Below are 16,154 nucleotides of genomic sequence, written 5' to 3' on the forward strand. Positions count from 1 at the left end.
TTCCCCTCTTTTCTTTGGAAAGAGTATGATTTGGATTCAACTTTCTCATTGTTTTAATGCTATGCTTTCAATCATACAACATCTTGAAAAGATTCCAATCTTCTATGTCTGATATTACAACCAATGTAAAATCCTGTTTTTTTTAAAAAACATAGTTCAATAACAAAGATGATCCAGCTAGCTGTCTTCCTTTTGAACATTATGTTCCATCCAAAACAAACTCCATTAGACCACAGGGCAGCAGGTGGACAAGCCACGTGCTCTGTGGCAACTTCAAGTCCTAGGGTCTGGCTCTTACTGAGTACACACTTGAGAAAAATTGCTTTTAAGTTCTGCAGTATCTTTGGTGGTATGAAAGGGAGTAAAATTTCTAAAAAGAAAATCAAATCAATGAAGTTAGGTAAAAGTACTGTGCAAAGGAGTGTAGAATAACCTATTTTAGGGCGGATTAGATGAGTTAAAAAAAGACATAAAAATCTATAATTCTAAATTGAACCAGACATATAGATCTCATCTGCCCAACTTCCTAACAAACTGAAACTAAAGTCAAATGTGATCATTCTACCTCTACATGTTAATGACTGTAGCATGTGCCTGTTATTAATTCAACATGTCTCTAGTACTCAAAGCACTGCTGGTGTTGTGGAGACAGGTGGAGAAAATTGTCTGCTGCTGATTTCATTTATTAGAACAACTTGCACAACACCAGGAGAAGCCAGCACAGTCAAGTTCACCTAGCTCACGTGGTGAGTGAAGGAGGCTCTGGTCACCAGGTCTCGTGACCCTTCCCAATAGATGGACACTTGTGAGAAAGGCCCGAGTAGCAGAGATCACTGTAAATTTCTCCCAAGACAAAGAAATAACAATTTCCAGGTGTTTTAAGTGCAGGTTTGATAACAGGTATCTCTTTCTCTTGTATGAGTCTCTCCTGCAACAATGCTGTTTATGATCAGCCATGATCAGCCTATAACCATGACCAATTATTTCCTATCCTGAAAAATAATGCCTTTTGACTTTGAGAGCCCCCTCTGGCTTTGGGCGTTTTTCCCACCCTTTAGAGCTAAGTTCCTCGAAAGGATAGTCTTCAGCTCTTGCTCCTGTCCTGCCAATGAATGGGGACCTCTCAAATAACAGCAGCAATAATAGCATTTCTACAGGCCTGACACTGTTCTCAAGAATCTACCTATATTAATTTATTTAATCCTCACACAAACCTATCACATAAATATTTTCATTATTCTTATTTGCAGTTCTTTTTGTTTATTTTTAACCTTGCCTCAGTGATCTGGGAAAAACAGAGCAAAGTCAGTGGTTTGAGCATGGGCAATAAGTACTGAGATAAGAAAATGAAAAGAGCAAACTTCCTGCTGGCCGGGGACCACTGGCTGCAAGAGGAAGTAGGTGAGTTAATGAGTAGGCCAACATCAAGTGATCCAGCCTTATAAGTAAATAAATCACAGGAAGAAGTGGCTATGTTGGCTATGGGGGCTGTGGGCACCTTGGGGGTGAGTGGGCCAACAGAAAGGCACCTGCTTCCTGTGGAGCTGAGCAGAGACCAGACCAGAGCAGGCCCCACCTCTGATGGCTGGCTTTTAGGAAAACACCGTAAGCAAGTTCAGTGTATGTCAAATGCCAGCTCTATTGTGGGATATTTCTCACTGGTTTGAATGACACTTTGAGATCTAATTCAATGCCTCAATTTCCCCTGAAAGCAGAGGTTTGGAAATAGCTAAGCTGCTGTAAGAGCTGTGATGCCCCTCCACGTCTCTCACCCTTTGCCTCTACTGCAAAGAACCATATTCAGGCAGAGGCTGGTGGCTCTGCTTCCTTCAACATCCACTGTATCCTAATAAATGCACTTTAACAAAGCCTAGAGTTAAGAGTGTTTAACGTGGCAGGTGAATATGACATAGAGGTTACAGGAAGCTTCTTACATCTCCTTTATTTCTCTACCTAATACAGGTTCATCACAGTGCCTCCCTTCCCATACCTATTTACTGCACTTATGCTTCCACTAACCACACTCTTGCTGAAGTCACCAATGAACTTCCTTATTCTCGACTCAGTGGAAAGTTTTTACTCCTCACATCCTGGAACACAGCTGATCACCCATTTCTTCCTGTCACTCTACTCCCTTGACTTTTGACACCACTTTTTCCAGTTCTCCTTCACCCCTCCTTTGTAGATTCACCCTCCTCCTCAGACCATCTCTTAGGTGGCCAAGTTCTACAGGTTCCATTCTTGGCCCACCCCCCTGGTGTCCCCATGAGCCCTCACGGGGTGACTTCAGGTACCATCTTCATTTGAATTAACATCTCTAAACAGTTGTTTCTCAAACTTAATCTCCCCAGACCTGGTCTCATTCTTCTGGTTTTGCCACAGGCTTGTCAGATTAAACCAAACTCATTATCCACCTCATCAAAACTGCCCCCTCCCTGCCTCATGTGCATGATCTCATGCATGATAGCACCATCAATTAACCAATTGCTCACACCAGAAACCTGAGCATTATCCTAGACTCCTTCTTGTTCCTCACCTATCTCCCCACATCAGTGACCCTACTCTGCTGATTTTACCTCTTGTGTGTGTGTGTGTGTGTGTGTGTATGTGTGTGTGTTTAACTCTTTCCTTCCTCTCTGTCCCTACTATGACTGGTACAGCCACTCTTCACATCTTGCCTGGTCTCTAGCCCTCTAGTCTACCTCTTCAGAGTGATGATATCAACTGCAAACCTAATAATGCAACAACCCTGCAGAAAACCCTGCACTGGTCCTCATCAAGGACAGAGGAAGGTCAAGCTTCTTAGCATGGTCTGAGGGAGCCTTTATGACACAGTTCTATCTTTTTATGTCTGCCTCCTTCCACCTTGAATTTTCTCTCTACTCCTCTTGTTCTTGTTCTCTTGTTCTTGTGGTTCAGCTATCTGATTACTTTATCAAAATGCATTTAAAATATATTTTAATACTGAGGTCATCTTTACAAAAGGAGACTCACTCTCTTCAGCACAATAGTTAAAAGATGAAGTCTTCATTTTCTTAAAAATAACTTGTTAATGGGCATTGTGTTTAGAAGGTCATCCATGAGTAGAAGCATTGGAAAACCGTGTTTCCAAATCAGTGTTGTCTATGGGGTGGTCCCCCGGGACCATGATGATGTCACGTGGGACAGACTTAAGCCTTCAGATGTCAGGTCCTCCTGCCTCTGCCTTTCCTCTCTCCTCTGGCCTTTGTTTGTGTGCACTCTTCTTCCTTCTCCTTTTTTTCACATTCTTATTCTGACCCTTCCTTGTCTTCTTTCCTTCTTCTTTTTCCTGTGTCTGCCTCTGGACCCAAGGAGAGAGAGCTGCACCTTCTGTGAGCCCCTTCGCCCTCCTGGTAGTGGAGAGTGAGGGGGGCTCGGGCTGGACCACTCAGGTCCTCCCTTCACATACTTTGCTCTCCACCAAGGTCGCCTCCTCTGGGGCTGCAGGAGATGGGGCAGACAGAAAGGGCAGGTGAGGGGGGCCTCCCTTCCCTGACAATCTGGCCCCACGAGGTCTCAAAGAGCCCAGGAAATCACTGCCAAAGAAGTGAGACACTTTGGCTCATCATAGTGTTACTGTAGAAGAGCAATAGGAGTAGAATCTTATCGCTTCCATTCATATCCGCCGTAATCTCTAGCTAGGTTCTCACTAGTCAGAGTTTCAGTTTCCTCCTCTGTTGAGATTATAAGCAGCTCATATGAAATAACAGGTGAGAAACTGCTTGGTAAACTGTGAAACATCAGATCAACATATAGTGTTGCCATTCCTTCATTCACCTGTCATTACTGAGCACACACTGACTAACAGCGACTGCCTGGTCCCCACTGCCCTTCTTTCACATCTCTGCCACTGGAGATCCCCAGATTCGAAGAGGTTTTATGTGTCAGCCGTTCTGTCCTAGATGGCCAGCCCCTTCTTTCTTCAGCTACTAGGTTTGTTGGGAAAGATCTCTAGCATCACCGGGACTGGACTGTAATAATAGGGGGACAATAAGCGTGATCTTAGAAAGGACCTCTTCACCTATCATAATAATATAATTAAAGTTCCTATAAGTAGATTTACTGACCATCATACTTGCTATTTTCTTTCATCAGGTTTTTAAGGGTATCTTCATGTTGTAATCGAACTTTTCTCCTCTCAGAAGCCAGATTATGTTCTACATGGTCTTGTTCAGTTAGAAGTGTGACTGGTTTTAAATGAATCTAGAGAAAAAAAAAAATATCTTTCATTGCCTTGTAAAAGCACAACATGAATTTTGCAAAAACAAAAGATAATATGCTACATTGTTTCCTAACTCGAAGTAAGTAAACTATCTATGGGTGTTTTCACACACATTTAATTTTAACTAAAATTTTTCCTTAAAATACCTTTAAACTTAAAAAATCAATATAGACTATTATTTCTTTGTACATGATATGTGATTTAAACAGTTTTTCAAATATTAATTTTCTTCGATTATTAAAATTTTCAACAGAATAGAAAATAAGGAATTCTTCAAATTAATGAATGGGGAGATATATTTCTGATGCCACTGAATTCTTACCCAGAATTTTTTCTGCATTTTCTAAAATTAAGACATCAAAAGGACAGCATAAAGATGTTCTAGAGTAACCTATCATGTACCAAGAGATACTCCCAATTTGGAAATTTCATCACATGATAAACAACACATAAGCAAACTGAAAGAATCAATGTGTCAGAATCAAGCTTTAAACAACCCCTAGGAACCTGAAAATATGATGCATTAGACCTGAGGGATCGAACTCCTTAAGCAAAGCCTGCCCGCTGACCTGTGCGTATCAGGAAGAGGCACCCTGCAGCTGGACTGGGGTAGCTCCATGCTTATTTCCAGGATGCCAAAGGCTGGTGCTAAGCCTTGGCCAAGATAAGGGTGAACTAACCAGTGATTTATAATATGCTGCCTTAAGTGTAAAATGCCCCAAGGACTGCCTTGTCTAATGAGGAATGTATAGACTAATAGTTTGCACTGGCTTAACTGCTTACACAGCCTTCTTTTAGTTGTGCAACCAGGGGAGTCACACCTGGCAAACTAATACCTCGGTTTTCCAATCTGTAGATAAAGTGTGTACTGTGTGACTGAAGCGAAGCCTGAGAGCAATGCCTGACAGTCTTAAACGTCTCTGATGTTTGTCTGTGATTTCCTTCTCCATTAGTGGACATGCAGTCTTGTCCAAAACATCCATGGAGATATCTGGTTCCTGCCAAAAGGTCCTTGAGGTTTGGTCTTGTCCAAAACAGCCACGCTTAGAAAATGCCCCTGGGTTCAAAGAGCCTATAATGGTTTTTAGACTTTTGGTTTACAGAGTTAATAAATTGAAAATACTTTCATGTTTTATTAGTCCAATAATTGTGTAGTAGCTGTATTGCCAATAATAACCCTTCTTGCCTCAGAAGCCGAGCTGGTCATGGCACAAATATTAAGGAGCTTTTGGCATGGACCAAATGTCTCTCCTAGTGGATGCTTTGAAAGGGACCAAACATCCTACAAGTTCTTTCTCCTGCTGTACAGCCTCCTGGTAGCTTGGGTGGACTTTGCATGAGCAGACCCTGTGGAGTCTTGTGAGTCCTTCAGTGATCTGGCCTGTGCAATTGTTGAATTAAACCCAGTTAATCATTGCCCATCCTGACCTGTAATAAACTAACTTTGGACAGAGATCCAGGTAGGCCTATCTCTTCAAACCAAACCACTGATTTTTCATGGCTCTCTTTATGATGTGCTGAACAAGAATGTTCAGCTGAACAAGCTGGTTCGATTGAACAAGAATGCTACCAAGTGGAAAATAAGTTAGTCTAGGAAACTGTGCTTTACATTAAAGGTTATCTGAGCCCACAACCACTCTTGGCAGCACCATAAGGTCCCTGACTTCCCAGAAATGCTTTCAGAAAAACAGTTCTTCAGTCTCAGCAGAGACTGAACTGTAGTGTAACTACTACATTCTTATTCCATGAGTCCCTGAAGTTGGAGTAAGAAGTCTAAAGCTGGAGGGAAATTGATGGCCCCTTTTTTCCCCTTCATATGAAGGAAGAGGATGGTGAGGTGGTCTCCTTTCTGTCACTTGCTCTCAGATCTGGGAACTCTGCCCCCACCGCCATATGCTCTCATTCCCAAGAGCCTGGAGATTTATGAGGACTCCAGGGAAAACAGTGGTTGGCAACATCTATCTCAATATCTTACATTTCAGTGAACACAGGGTCCCTGGGATACTTTGTCAAAGTACAGATTTCAAGTTCTCATACGAGTGATTCTAATTAAGTAGGTCTGGGATACGACCCAGAAAGCTATATTTTAAGTAACATAATAGCTTATGTGAACTTCAGCTTGAAAAACAATGCCTTTGGGCAATGCGAATTTGCTATGGCCTCTTTAATCTGGGTAGAGAGTAGGGGAAGAGTCCCAGTGGACAGATCTCTGCAGGGATGTCTGCTCCCCAGGCACCATGGTGGGTGAGCTCAGCCTGGCCCATCTCTGTGCCTCCTTGCTCAAGTGAGGCATATCTGGTGAGTGCAGCTTTGTTGTTATTTCTAATGAGTACAGTGAAAGCATTGTGTTGTCTCACCTCTTAAGTTTGAGGCAGTCTGAGAAGAACACATTGGCAGAGTGAGAAGTACTGCCTGTCACTCCAAAGTGGAGCTAGGAGAAGACACTGTGCCCGCCTCTGAAGCAATCCTTGCAGTGAAAGGTTTAAATTCTAAATCGAATTATTACATTTAAAAATACTTAGACTAAATTGGGACCCTCCCTGAGGCACACTGACCCTAAAAAGGAAAGCCAAGAAATTATAATGATAACTCTCCAGAAGACTGTGGGCAAGCTGTTCTGGGCCAATGGCCAGGCAAGCCTACTGGACACATATTGTACATCAGGCTGATGTGTTTCTTTTCAGGGTGTTTTTACCCCATATGCCCTGAAGCTTATTTTTAAACTTCAGTAACTCAGCAACTTTGACATTCTTCCTTCAGGTATAAAAAACAATTGGACCATAACATGCAACTGCTTACTAAATTGCTCTTGCTTTAAAAAAATTTTTTTAAACTCAATTCAGAGTTATATAACCCCCCAAAAAAGAACTAAGACAGTAAGCAATATTTTTGAGAGACTGATATGACTTTTAGATCATTTAAAGCACAATATTTTTGTCTTCTTTCACAAACTGGCTACATTGTCTTTTCTCTAAATTACTTAACACTATGACATTACCACACAATGATAACTTTCATGATGAATATTGATGAATAACAAATCTCGGGAAAGAATTTTCCATGGTAAGTTGAATGTCCATTTTTCAATAATCATTCTGATTCAATTGTTAATATATCCTTCACACAAAAAATTTACCTTTTCATTCCCAACTGACTTGGCTACAAATGTACAGAAGGCCACACTAAGAAGCTTCTCTGTGCCAGTGAGCATGTCCTGTACAGTGACCTTGATGCTGATCTAAATGAAAAGAAAATAAATAAATACACTTTTAGCTGTCCTGATAACAGATGAGATTGTGGCATTCAAAATTCAGTTATGCGACTTCTGGCTAAGATAGAGGCATAGGTAGACACACTTTGCCTCCTCACACAACCAAAACAAGGACCACAACAAATTTAAAAACTTAAAATAACCAGGACTGCCAGAAAATTGAACTGTATGGAAGTCCAACAACCAAGGAATTAAAGAAACATTCATTGCACTGGTAGAAGGGCTAAGACGGCAGCCAGGCAGAGAGGATGCATAGCAAAGTTGTGGCTGGTGGTCCCACATTTGCGTGCAGATAAACTGAGAGGAACAACTGAGGAGTGAGGGACCACACAATGTAGGGTTTCAGTACAGGAAAAGAAAGCCTCCAAACCACTGACTGTAAAAACTTGTGGGGATTGCTGTGGTGGGAGAAACTCCCAGCCTCACAGGAGAGTTCATTGGAGAGACCCATGGGGTCCTGGAACATACACAAACACACCCACCCAGGAATTAGTACCAGAAGGGCCCAAATTGCTTGTGGGTAGAGGGGGAAGTGACTAAAAGAAGGGCGAGAGCCTAGCAAGCGGCATTGTTCCCTCTCTGGCTCCTACCTCACATACAGCGCCACAGCACAATGATGTGGGTGTCCCGCCCTGTTAATACCTAAGGCTTTGCCTCTTACAACATATCAGGAGTGCCAAAACAAAGAAATATGGCCCAAATGAAAGAACACATCAAAACTCCAAAAATAGAATTAAGCGATGAAGAGATAGCCAACCTGTCAGATGCAGAGTTCGTAACACTGGTAATCAGGATGCTCACAGAAATGGTTGAGTATAGTCACAGAACACAGGAAGAAGTGAAGGCTAGGCAAAGTGAAATAAAGAAAAATACACAGGGAACCAACAGTGAAGGGAAGGAAGTTGGTATTCAAATCAATGGGTTGGACCAGAAGGAAGAAATAAACTTTCAACCAGAACAGAAGGAAGAAACAAGAAATAAAAAACAAACAAATGAACAAACAAAAACCCATAAATAAATAAATACATAAATAAATAAATAAAGAGAGGCTTAGGAACCTCCACCTTAAACATTCCAATATCCTAATCATAGGGCTGCCACAAGGAGAAGAGGAAGAGCAAGAAAGTGAAAACTGTTTTGAAAAAAATAATAGAGAATTTCCCCAATCTGGTGAAGGAAATAGACTTCCCGAAAGCCCAGGAAGCTCAGAGAGTCTCAAAGAAGTTGGATCCAAGGAAACACACACCAAGGCACATCATAATTACATTACCCAAGATTAAAGATAAGGAGAGAATCTTAAAAACAGGAAGAGAAAAGGGGACCGTTACTTACAAAAGAGTTCCCATAAGACTCTCCCCTGATTTCTCAAAAGAAACCTTGCAGGCAAGAAGGGGCTGGAAAGAAGTATTCAAAGTCATGAAAAGCAAGGACCTACATCCAAAATTACTCTATCCAACAAAGCTATCATTTAGAATGGAAGGGCAGATAAAGTGCTTCCCAGATAAGATCAAGTTAAAGAAGTTCATCATCACCAAGCCCTTATTATATGAAGTGTTAAAGGGACTTATCTAAGAAAAAGAAGGTAAAAAATATGAACAGTAAAATGATAACAAACTAACAACTATCAACAACTGAATCTAAACAAAAACAAAAACAAATGAAGCAAACAACTAGAATAGGAACAGACTCACAGAAATGGAGACACATGGAGGGTTATCAGTGGGGAGGGAAGGGGAGAGAATGGAGGGAAAAGATAGTGAATAAGAAGCATAAAAGACAGGGGTAAGTTAAGAATAGTATGGGAAATGGAGAAGCCAAAAAATTTATATGTATGTCCCATGGACATGAACTAAGGAAGGGGAATGTGGGTGTGAGGGTGGGTGCAGGGGATAGGAGAATAAAGGGGAGAAAAAAATGGGACAACTGTAATAGCATTACCAATATATTTAAAATATACTTAAACAAAATTCAGTTATACACATCACCATTTCTTTTTGTTTGGTCTTTGAATGAAACCAGCATTTTAATTTATTTTTAAGCAATACTGTTATTTAAATTTTGTCCTACAAAGTTAGAAACAGAACTTTTTTCTAATATAGAAAGATATATATTGACCATGGAAAAGTTAGTAGATACAAAAATCAATAAATGATAAAACTAGAATCTATCCAGAGGAATTATCAATAATAATAATCTCACCACTCAGACTAATAATTGCTAACATTTAGGTGAATTTTCTTAGTTACATATACATGATATATATATGTGAAATATAAAATGTATATTATTTTCATATATAAAATATAACACACATGCATATACATGCACATAAAATTATTGTACTGTATTCATAGTTTTATATTGTAAGTTTTTAAGTTGGTATTATGTGATATACATTTTCTAATTTCATATTAGCACCAACAGACAGAAGTAAAGAAAGGCGTCTCTTACCTCCATGCTTGTGCTGAATGCTCTAGTAACTTTTGCTTTGATGGTTATAACTTGTCCAACTCTAGTAAAAAAAAAAAAATCTCAGTAATGCTGTTACCAATGAAAATGGGATTTTTGCAGTGTTGCAAGAAAAGAATTTCAAAAGCATATGTGTGGTAAGATTTATGGGGGTAAAGGAAAATAATATACCCACAAATAAATATACCCAGGATATAGAGGGCAGGCAGTCTCTAGAGATTCCTAATAATCTTACATATGTTTTCTTGGTTCTCAGTAATGAGCAAGCTATCACTGAAACCATCCAATCTACTTCCTGCTTTTTCCCTGGCTTGTGTTGGGCCCTCCTCCTAATCAATCTCTTTCCTAGACCTTCTAGGTTTCTGTGCCCTCATCCAATCCAGTCCTTTTCTCAGGCTTGGCTCCTCCCCTTCATCTTGCCTTTTTGGCTTCTACTGCGGGTTTGCCTCAAAGTTGAAGCACCTACCCCTACACTGTGGCAGACTCTGGCCAGCAGAGTCTGTGTGTTGTGACTGAAGACGAAAACAAATGCACAGGCCACAGCAGTCCTGTGGAGAAAAAGGGAAGGTATGGTACTCTCTTAAGATGAGAGTCCTGCAGCCACTTCTCTCAAGTGGAGAGCGCCTTGGCTATTGTCTCAAGGGGAGAGCACACTGACCCTTGCTTGGAAAGGCTTTTATTGTTTTTCTTAGGTCTTACATCAAAGAAGGACTTATTATCTATTACATAGAATATTGTTGTCTTCATTTTAGGTACAATCAAGGAAATGAAAATAACAAATGCAGAAGGGAAAGGTGGCGAGCTGATTAGCTCCATCCTTGGGAAAATTCACACAGGCCTTGGAAATTACCTTGAAGACAGACAATAAACATTTACTGTTTCAGACCAGGGTGAGGGAGTTTTAGCAAGAGCAAGCCGAAACAGTTCAGTATGCATTTTCTAGGCCTGAAACCCAGTTTGAGGGTCTGGCTCCTGCCCACCACATTGCTCCTGTAGGTTTTCCATACAGAGCTGAGTCACATTTGCCAGATTTAAAGCAAACTGGTTCCCTACACTGCACCATCTTGGCTTCCATTGTACACGGCCAAAAATTTCTGCTGTGTCATCTGGTTTCTCCTGCTCATGTTCTTATCTGCCCCTGCACCATGTTGACTACTAGCTCCAAAGTAGAGAAATTTCCCTCCCTGCTCTTGACTCCCCCCAATCCCCTGCCCCCAGCCATAATCTGGCACCAAGCCTGAAGTTTCCTGGGGAGGTTTTTTTTCTGCCCACTTCAAGGATTAAGTCTTAAAGGCAAAGGATGCTTTGGTCTCCTGGAATATGTGTGAATGAGCCTGTAAATGGTATGGCTTCCTAGTAAATCAAGCTTGATGGGATGCTGTAACTTCCTAGTGAAGCAGGCCCAATATCTGACTCACCTTCCCAGCTTAAGCTTAATATTTGATTTGATTTGTTCCCTTCCTTTATTAATACCAAGAACCCATGCTAACAATCCTAGCACACCTCATTTTATACTTAATGATTTAGTTAAATGCATGTGCCATAGAGGAGTTTCACCTTATGCTTATGCATGAAAAATTCAGGATAACGATAACAGAAAAAAACAGCACTAAAAACAGATGTCAATCATTCTGAACCACACATATGTTAGCTGACTACCTACATTTAAACAGAAGAGGGCCTTGGCAAAGACTATGTGCCAAACAAGTTCTAAATTTGCAACAGATAGTTCGACAATATTGTAGCTGTTGCCTTAAGAGAAATTAAAAAAACACAAATCTATACAACTGATCTTTATTTTAAAATATTAGATAACAAATAACTGGTACATTTACACAATGGAATACTACACAACAGAAAGGAAGAAGGAACTCCTACCCTTTGTGAAAGCATGGATGGAACTGGAGAGCATTATGCTAAGTCAAATAAGCCAGGTGGTGAAAGACAAATACTGTATGATCTCACCTATAAGTGCAACCTAATCAACAAAACAAATGAGCAAAATAGAACCAGAGACATGGAAATAAACAAACTAACAGTAACCAGGGGGGAGTGGGGAGAGGGTAATGGGGCAAAGAAGGGGAAGGGTCATCAAGCAACATATATAAAGGACCCATGGACAGGGACAATGGGGAAGGGGAAGGATTGAATGTGGGAGATGGGGGTGGGTAGGGCAGGGGAGAGTAATGGGTGAAATGGGGACAACTGTAATTGCACAACAATAAAAACAGGAGAAAAAAAGAACACTAGACAAATAAAATAAAATGTTAACAAATAAGTGAATAAACATACAAACAAGCAGGTCCTAGAGTTGATCAGCCTCACTAGGTTTCCAGGGGCCCTCGGTGCTGCTAGGTGGTCCATTCATTCACTCCTCACCATTACTGGGATTCTAGTCATGTAGCCCAAAGCTGTTCAGGGCTCTCAGCCACCTCTGATTCCTTAACCCAAGTGGACGGTAAGGGTCTACCCTATAGAAGCCTCCTCAATTTTTCTCCCTTACTTTCAAAGTTGAACTATATTCTCACTGTTCCCCTCACTCGTCTGTTACAGAGGAAGAAAGATCTCTTCCAGGCCCCTTCCTTCACCTGCCCCCTTCATCCCACCATCGGCTGGCTTAGTCCCCCCTTTCCTCCTTTGTATCCTGACTCTCCCACCTGTCCCTGACTCCTTATCAGTCTGTGAAAATGCTTATCCTTTCTAAAATCCTTCTCTCAATCCTATTCTATCACAGGACTTTTCTGTTTCCCTCTATATTCAAACTTCCTAAAATAATCTTTTCTTTTTCTAATATATTTAACAAATGTTTACTGAGTTATGACCTCAGTAAGCTCAGTAGGCATTAAGCTAAGATCTCAAGACACACAGTTAATGACATCAAGGAGACCTCCCTCAGGACACCGGTTGTCCACAGATGAAGTGCCTGCTGTGTGATTTTTTTGGAAAAAAAAAAAGGCTCAAGTATTGCAAAGGCACCCAGAAGAAATGACTAATTTGAACAGTCAGTTAAGAAGCCACAAAGAGGAGACATTTGAGATGGGTCTTCAAAGACTAGGGTTTCCCCAGGTGTAGCAGTTGGGGCCTTTCATCCCCCACTCACTTCTCAGCCACTGCAATCTAGCCGTTGCCTCCACATCTCACTCCCGATCTCTCCCCAGTCCCTTCCTGACAGCCAGATCCATTCACCTAACCGAGCTCTTTCTTCAGGAAACTTTCTCTTCTTGCCTTGGTTTCCAAAAAACTCATCTCATTCTCAATTTCCTCTACTGAGTTCTCCTCCCTCATCTGCCCTCTAAATGTAAACATCTACTAAATTTCTGTCCTTTGTCCTATTTTCTTTTCACTTCACCCTTTTCTTCCGTAATCTTATCATCTTTATAGAGATGACTTTTCCTGGGCCTCATTCTTGATACTCAGAGCCATATTCTCAGAGCCACATTCTCAGAGCCACTTCTCTCAGCAGATTCAGCAATAGTCACGGAGGCTGTACTAGGCTCAGCGTTAGCTGCGTCCACAGATGTTACCTAATGTACCGTATTCCCCATATTTAGCACATGCAAATCCAAACTAATTTTCTTTTTCCTTAAATGGGTTTCCCCTAGACTTCCCAGACCTCCCAGATCTGTTTGGTAAGGTTTCTAGCAAAGATTTACAGTCATGGCATCAAGCGGAGCTGGAGTCCCTCTTCAAAGCTACTGCAGTGCTTTGTACTCAGGTAGACTAAAGTCTGACATCTCCCTGCCTGTCAGACTCTGAGGAAGGAAAGTTTCTGCCACTTTTCTTTGTTTCTTTTGTGAACTCTGCCCTGACTTTAAAAGTAGGGGAACACTCCACCCAACCAAACTCCTGACCCTGAATCCAAATAATGAAATGACTAAAATCTCAGTGAAATAAAACTAATTTCACAGCATGGCATTCAAAGCCTTCTGCTACCCAACCACAGTCCCTAGGGGGGCTACCATTCCTCTGCAGACTGGGTTTTCCCGAGTGTTCCCTGCTCCTTTCCACTAGATGCATAGGCTCTTATATGCACCTCATCTTGTGAAGTCCTTTTCCCGTTTCTACTGCTCATACCAGAGGAAAGTCTATTTGACAATGTCTGTTTGACATTATTTGAATGCATGTAATACTGAGAGCTATTTCTCCACACATTCAGAACTGAATCTATAGTTAAGAATGTTTATTAATAGTAGGTCCTGCAGTCCTGGCCTGGTGGCTCAGTTGGTTGGAGTACTGTCCCATAAACCAAAAAGTTCACAAGTTCAATTCCCAGTCAGGGTACACGCCTGGGTTGCTGTTTTAGTCCCTGGTCAGGGTGTGTATGAGAGGCAACCAATTGATGCTTTTACTTCGCATCTATGTTTCTCTCTCTCTCTCTCTCTGCCTCCCTCTCTAAAGATCAATAAGCATGTTCTCAGGTGAGGATAAAAAAAAGTAGGTCCTGCAAATTTCTTTACTGATTTACTTTGGGTTGAATGTTATTTACTTTATTAATGAACAGGTTACTGACTTAAAATGAACAAGCTTATGTGTTGCAAATAAACCAATACACTCAGGTGAAAGGTGAGAAACAGCAATTCCACTCACCTAGCTGTCTCCTCAAATTGTATGTCATCCACTGAGGCTGTAACACAGGAAACCCCAGCATGTTTCTCAGCTTCAAAAAAACAGGTAAAAACATGCAGTATTAATAATGTTTGAATATCTCAGCATGGGAAAAAGGAAGAAAACTTAAGTGGCTTTATTTTAGTAATTCATCTTTTCATTCAATAAAAGACCACCGTGGCCACGCTCTGAATGATCTGATTCATAACAGTTGTATTTCTATTGCATGGAAATTACTGTAACTTCTTCTACATTTTAATTTACATCATCTTTGATTTGAAGTTTAATACCAGTACCCAGCCTATCTAGTTATTCAACTAGCAATTTTAGTAAGTTGGTGCCAACCTGAAGTGTTTTGTTAGGTACTGTCTTCCTTTTGTTTTAAAAACAATGCATCAAAATTGTATCCATTATCTCACACAACCAGTCACTGAATATATTTAAGCCACTTAGCCATTGTAAGCACTGAACAATGAGGGAGACCCTGAGATCAAAACCCCAAATCTGGACATCAGAGAAACACAGCAGGTATTGAGTCAACATTTAGTATTTCTTATTACCGAGTTCATTATGCACTAATTATGTTGGAGGAGGAGAGTATTGATTAGGGTGGAGAGAGATTAGGGTGGAGCTCCACTTATTTCCATGTCCCATGTCTGCATTTAATTTGTTGAGATATTTTGATTGTTGGTTTTACAAGTACTTTATATAAAAATATCAGATTTTATTCTCTTTGGGAAAAATGTTGACATATGCTTCTGCCAGAATTTGATTTTGAGGAATAGTCAGTTAAAACCCAAACAGGGCTTCATTTGCATTTTAAGAACTTTTAACCCCATCTTAGTTTAGGAGACTTCGCTCCTAATGCCATGTCATGAAAAAGAAACAGTAAATTATACTGAATTGGTACTCTTTGTGTGTACTGGATTTCTCTAACTGCAATATATATTCCCAGGTAAAGAGAGGTAAGAAAATCTTCTGGAGAGCAAGTATTTAAAATACTCCTCCCTATAATCCAATTCTGTAGAAAACAGAACATTCTGGTTTTACTGGCTGGAAAAGTGTTACCAGAAAAGGAACCCCAGCAGAACTCTGTGAGTGAGGGAGACAGTGGCATGGGTTTCCCAGCTATAAAGTTTAGTAAGAGGAGGAATGTGTAAAGGTATCAGACTGTAGAAATCCAGGAGTGAGCAAAAGTAGGCTTAGAGTTGTAAAATAAATAAATAATATCATAACTAATAAATAAGAATACAAGAATAAACTGTGTTTTGTGTAGTCACAGTTTTCCCCGCCCTGCACTTAAGGTAAGATCAATTTAACTCTGTGTCTCAGACATCTGTCGAGTCCCCACTGACTTCTGGAGACTGAGCTGAGTCAGTCCTATCTTTTAAGAAGTCTCCCCAGTGGCGGAGATCCAGCCACAGTCAGCAACCTTTTAGTGCTTAAGATTTCCAGGGAACTAACGGAGCCTTGCAGATATACGCTGTAGAACATTGACTAAAGGATGCCTAACAGACATTCATTCCAGTTACCTGGCACAAGGGAATGGGATGTTAAGCTTATCAA

General features: G+C 40.8%; 1 protein-coding gene across 1 annotated transcript in view; it reads right to left on the reverse strand.

Annotated features, from left to right (window-relative positions):
• ACOT12 (acyl-CoA thioesterase 12) overlaps positions 1-16,154 on the reverse strand; it is a 40,856-nt gene that overhangs the window by 20,281 nt on the left and 4,421 nt on the right. The window contains exons 2-5 of the mRNA XM_028529489.2: positions 14,571-14,640; positions 9,966-10,026; positions 7,380-7,481; positions 4,089-4,224 (exon numbers count right to left, since the gene is read on the reverse strand). Coding sequence (XP_028385290.1) covers positions 4,089-4,224; positions 7,380-7,481; positions 9,966-10,026; positions 14,571-14,640 — 369 coding nt within the window. The remainder of the gene's footprint in view (positions 1-4,088; positions 4,225-7,379; positions 7,482-9,965; positions 10,027-14,570; positions 14,641-16,154) is intronic.

Source organism: Phyllostomus discolor, chromosome 3 (genome assembly GCF_004126475.2).
Source record: "Phyllostomus discolor isolate MPI-MPIP mPhyDis1 chromosome 3, mPhyDis1.pri.v3, whole genome shotgun sequence".
NCBI lineage: Eukaryota > Metazoa > Chordata > Mammalia > Chiroptera > Phyllostomidae > Phyllostomus > Phyllostomus discolor.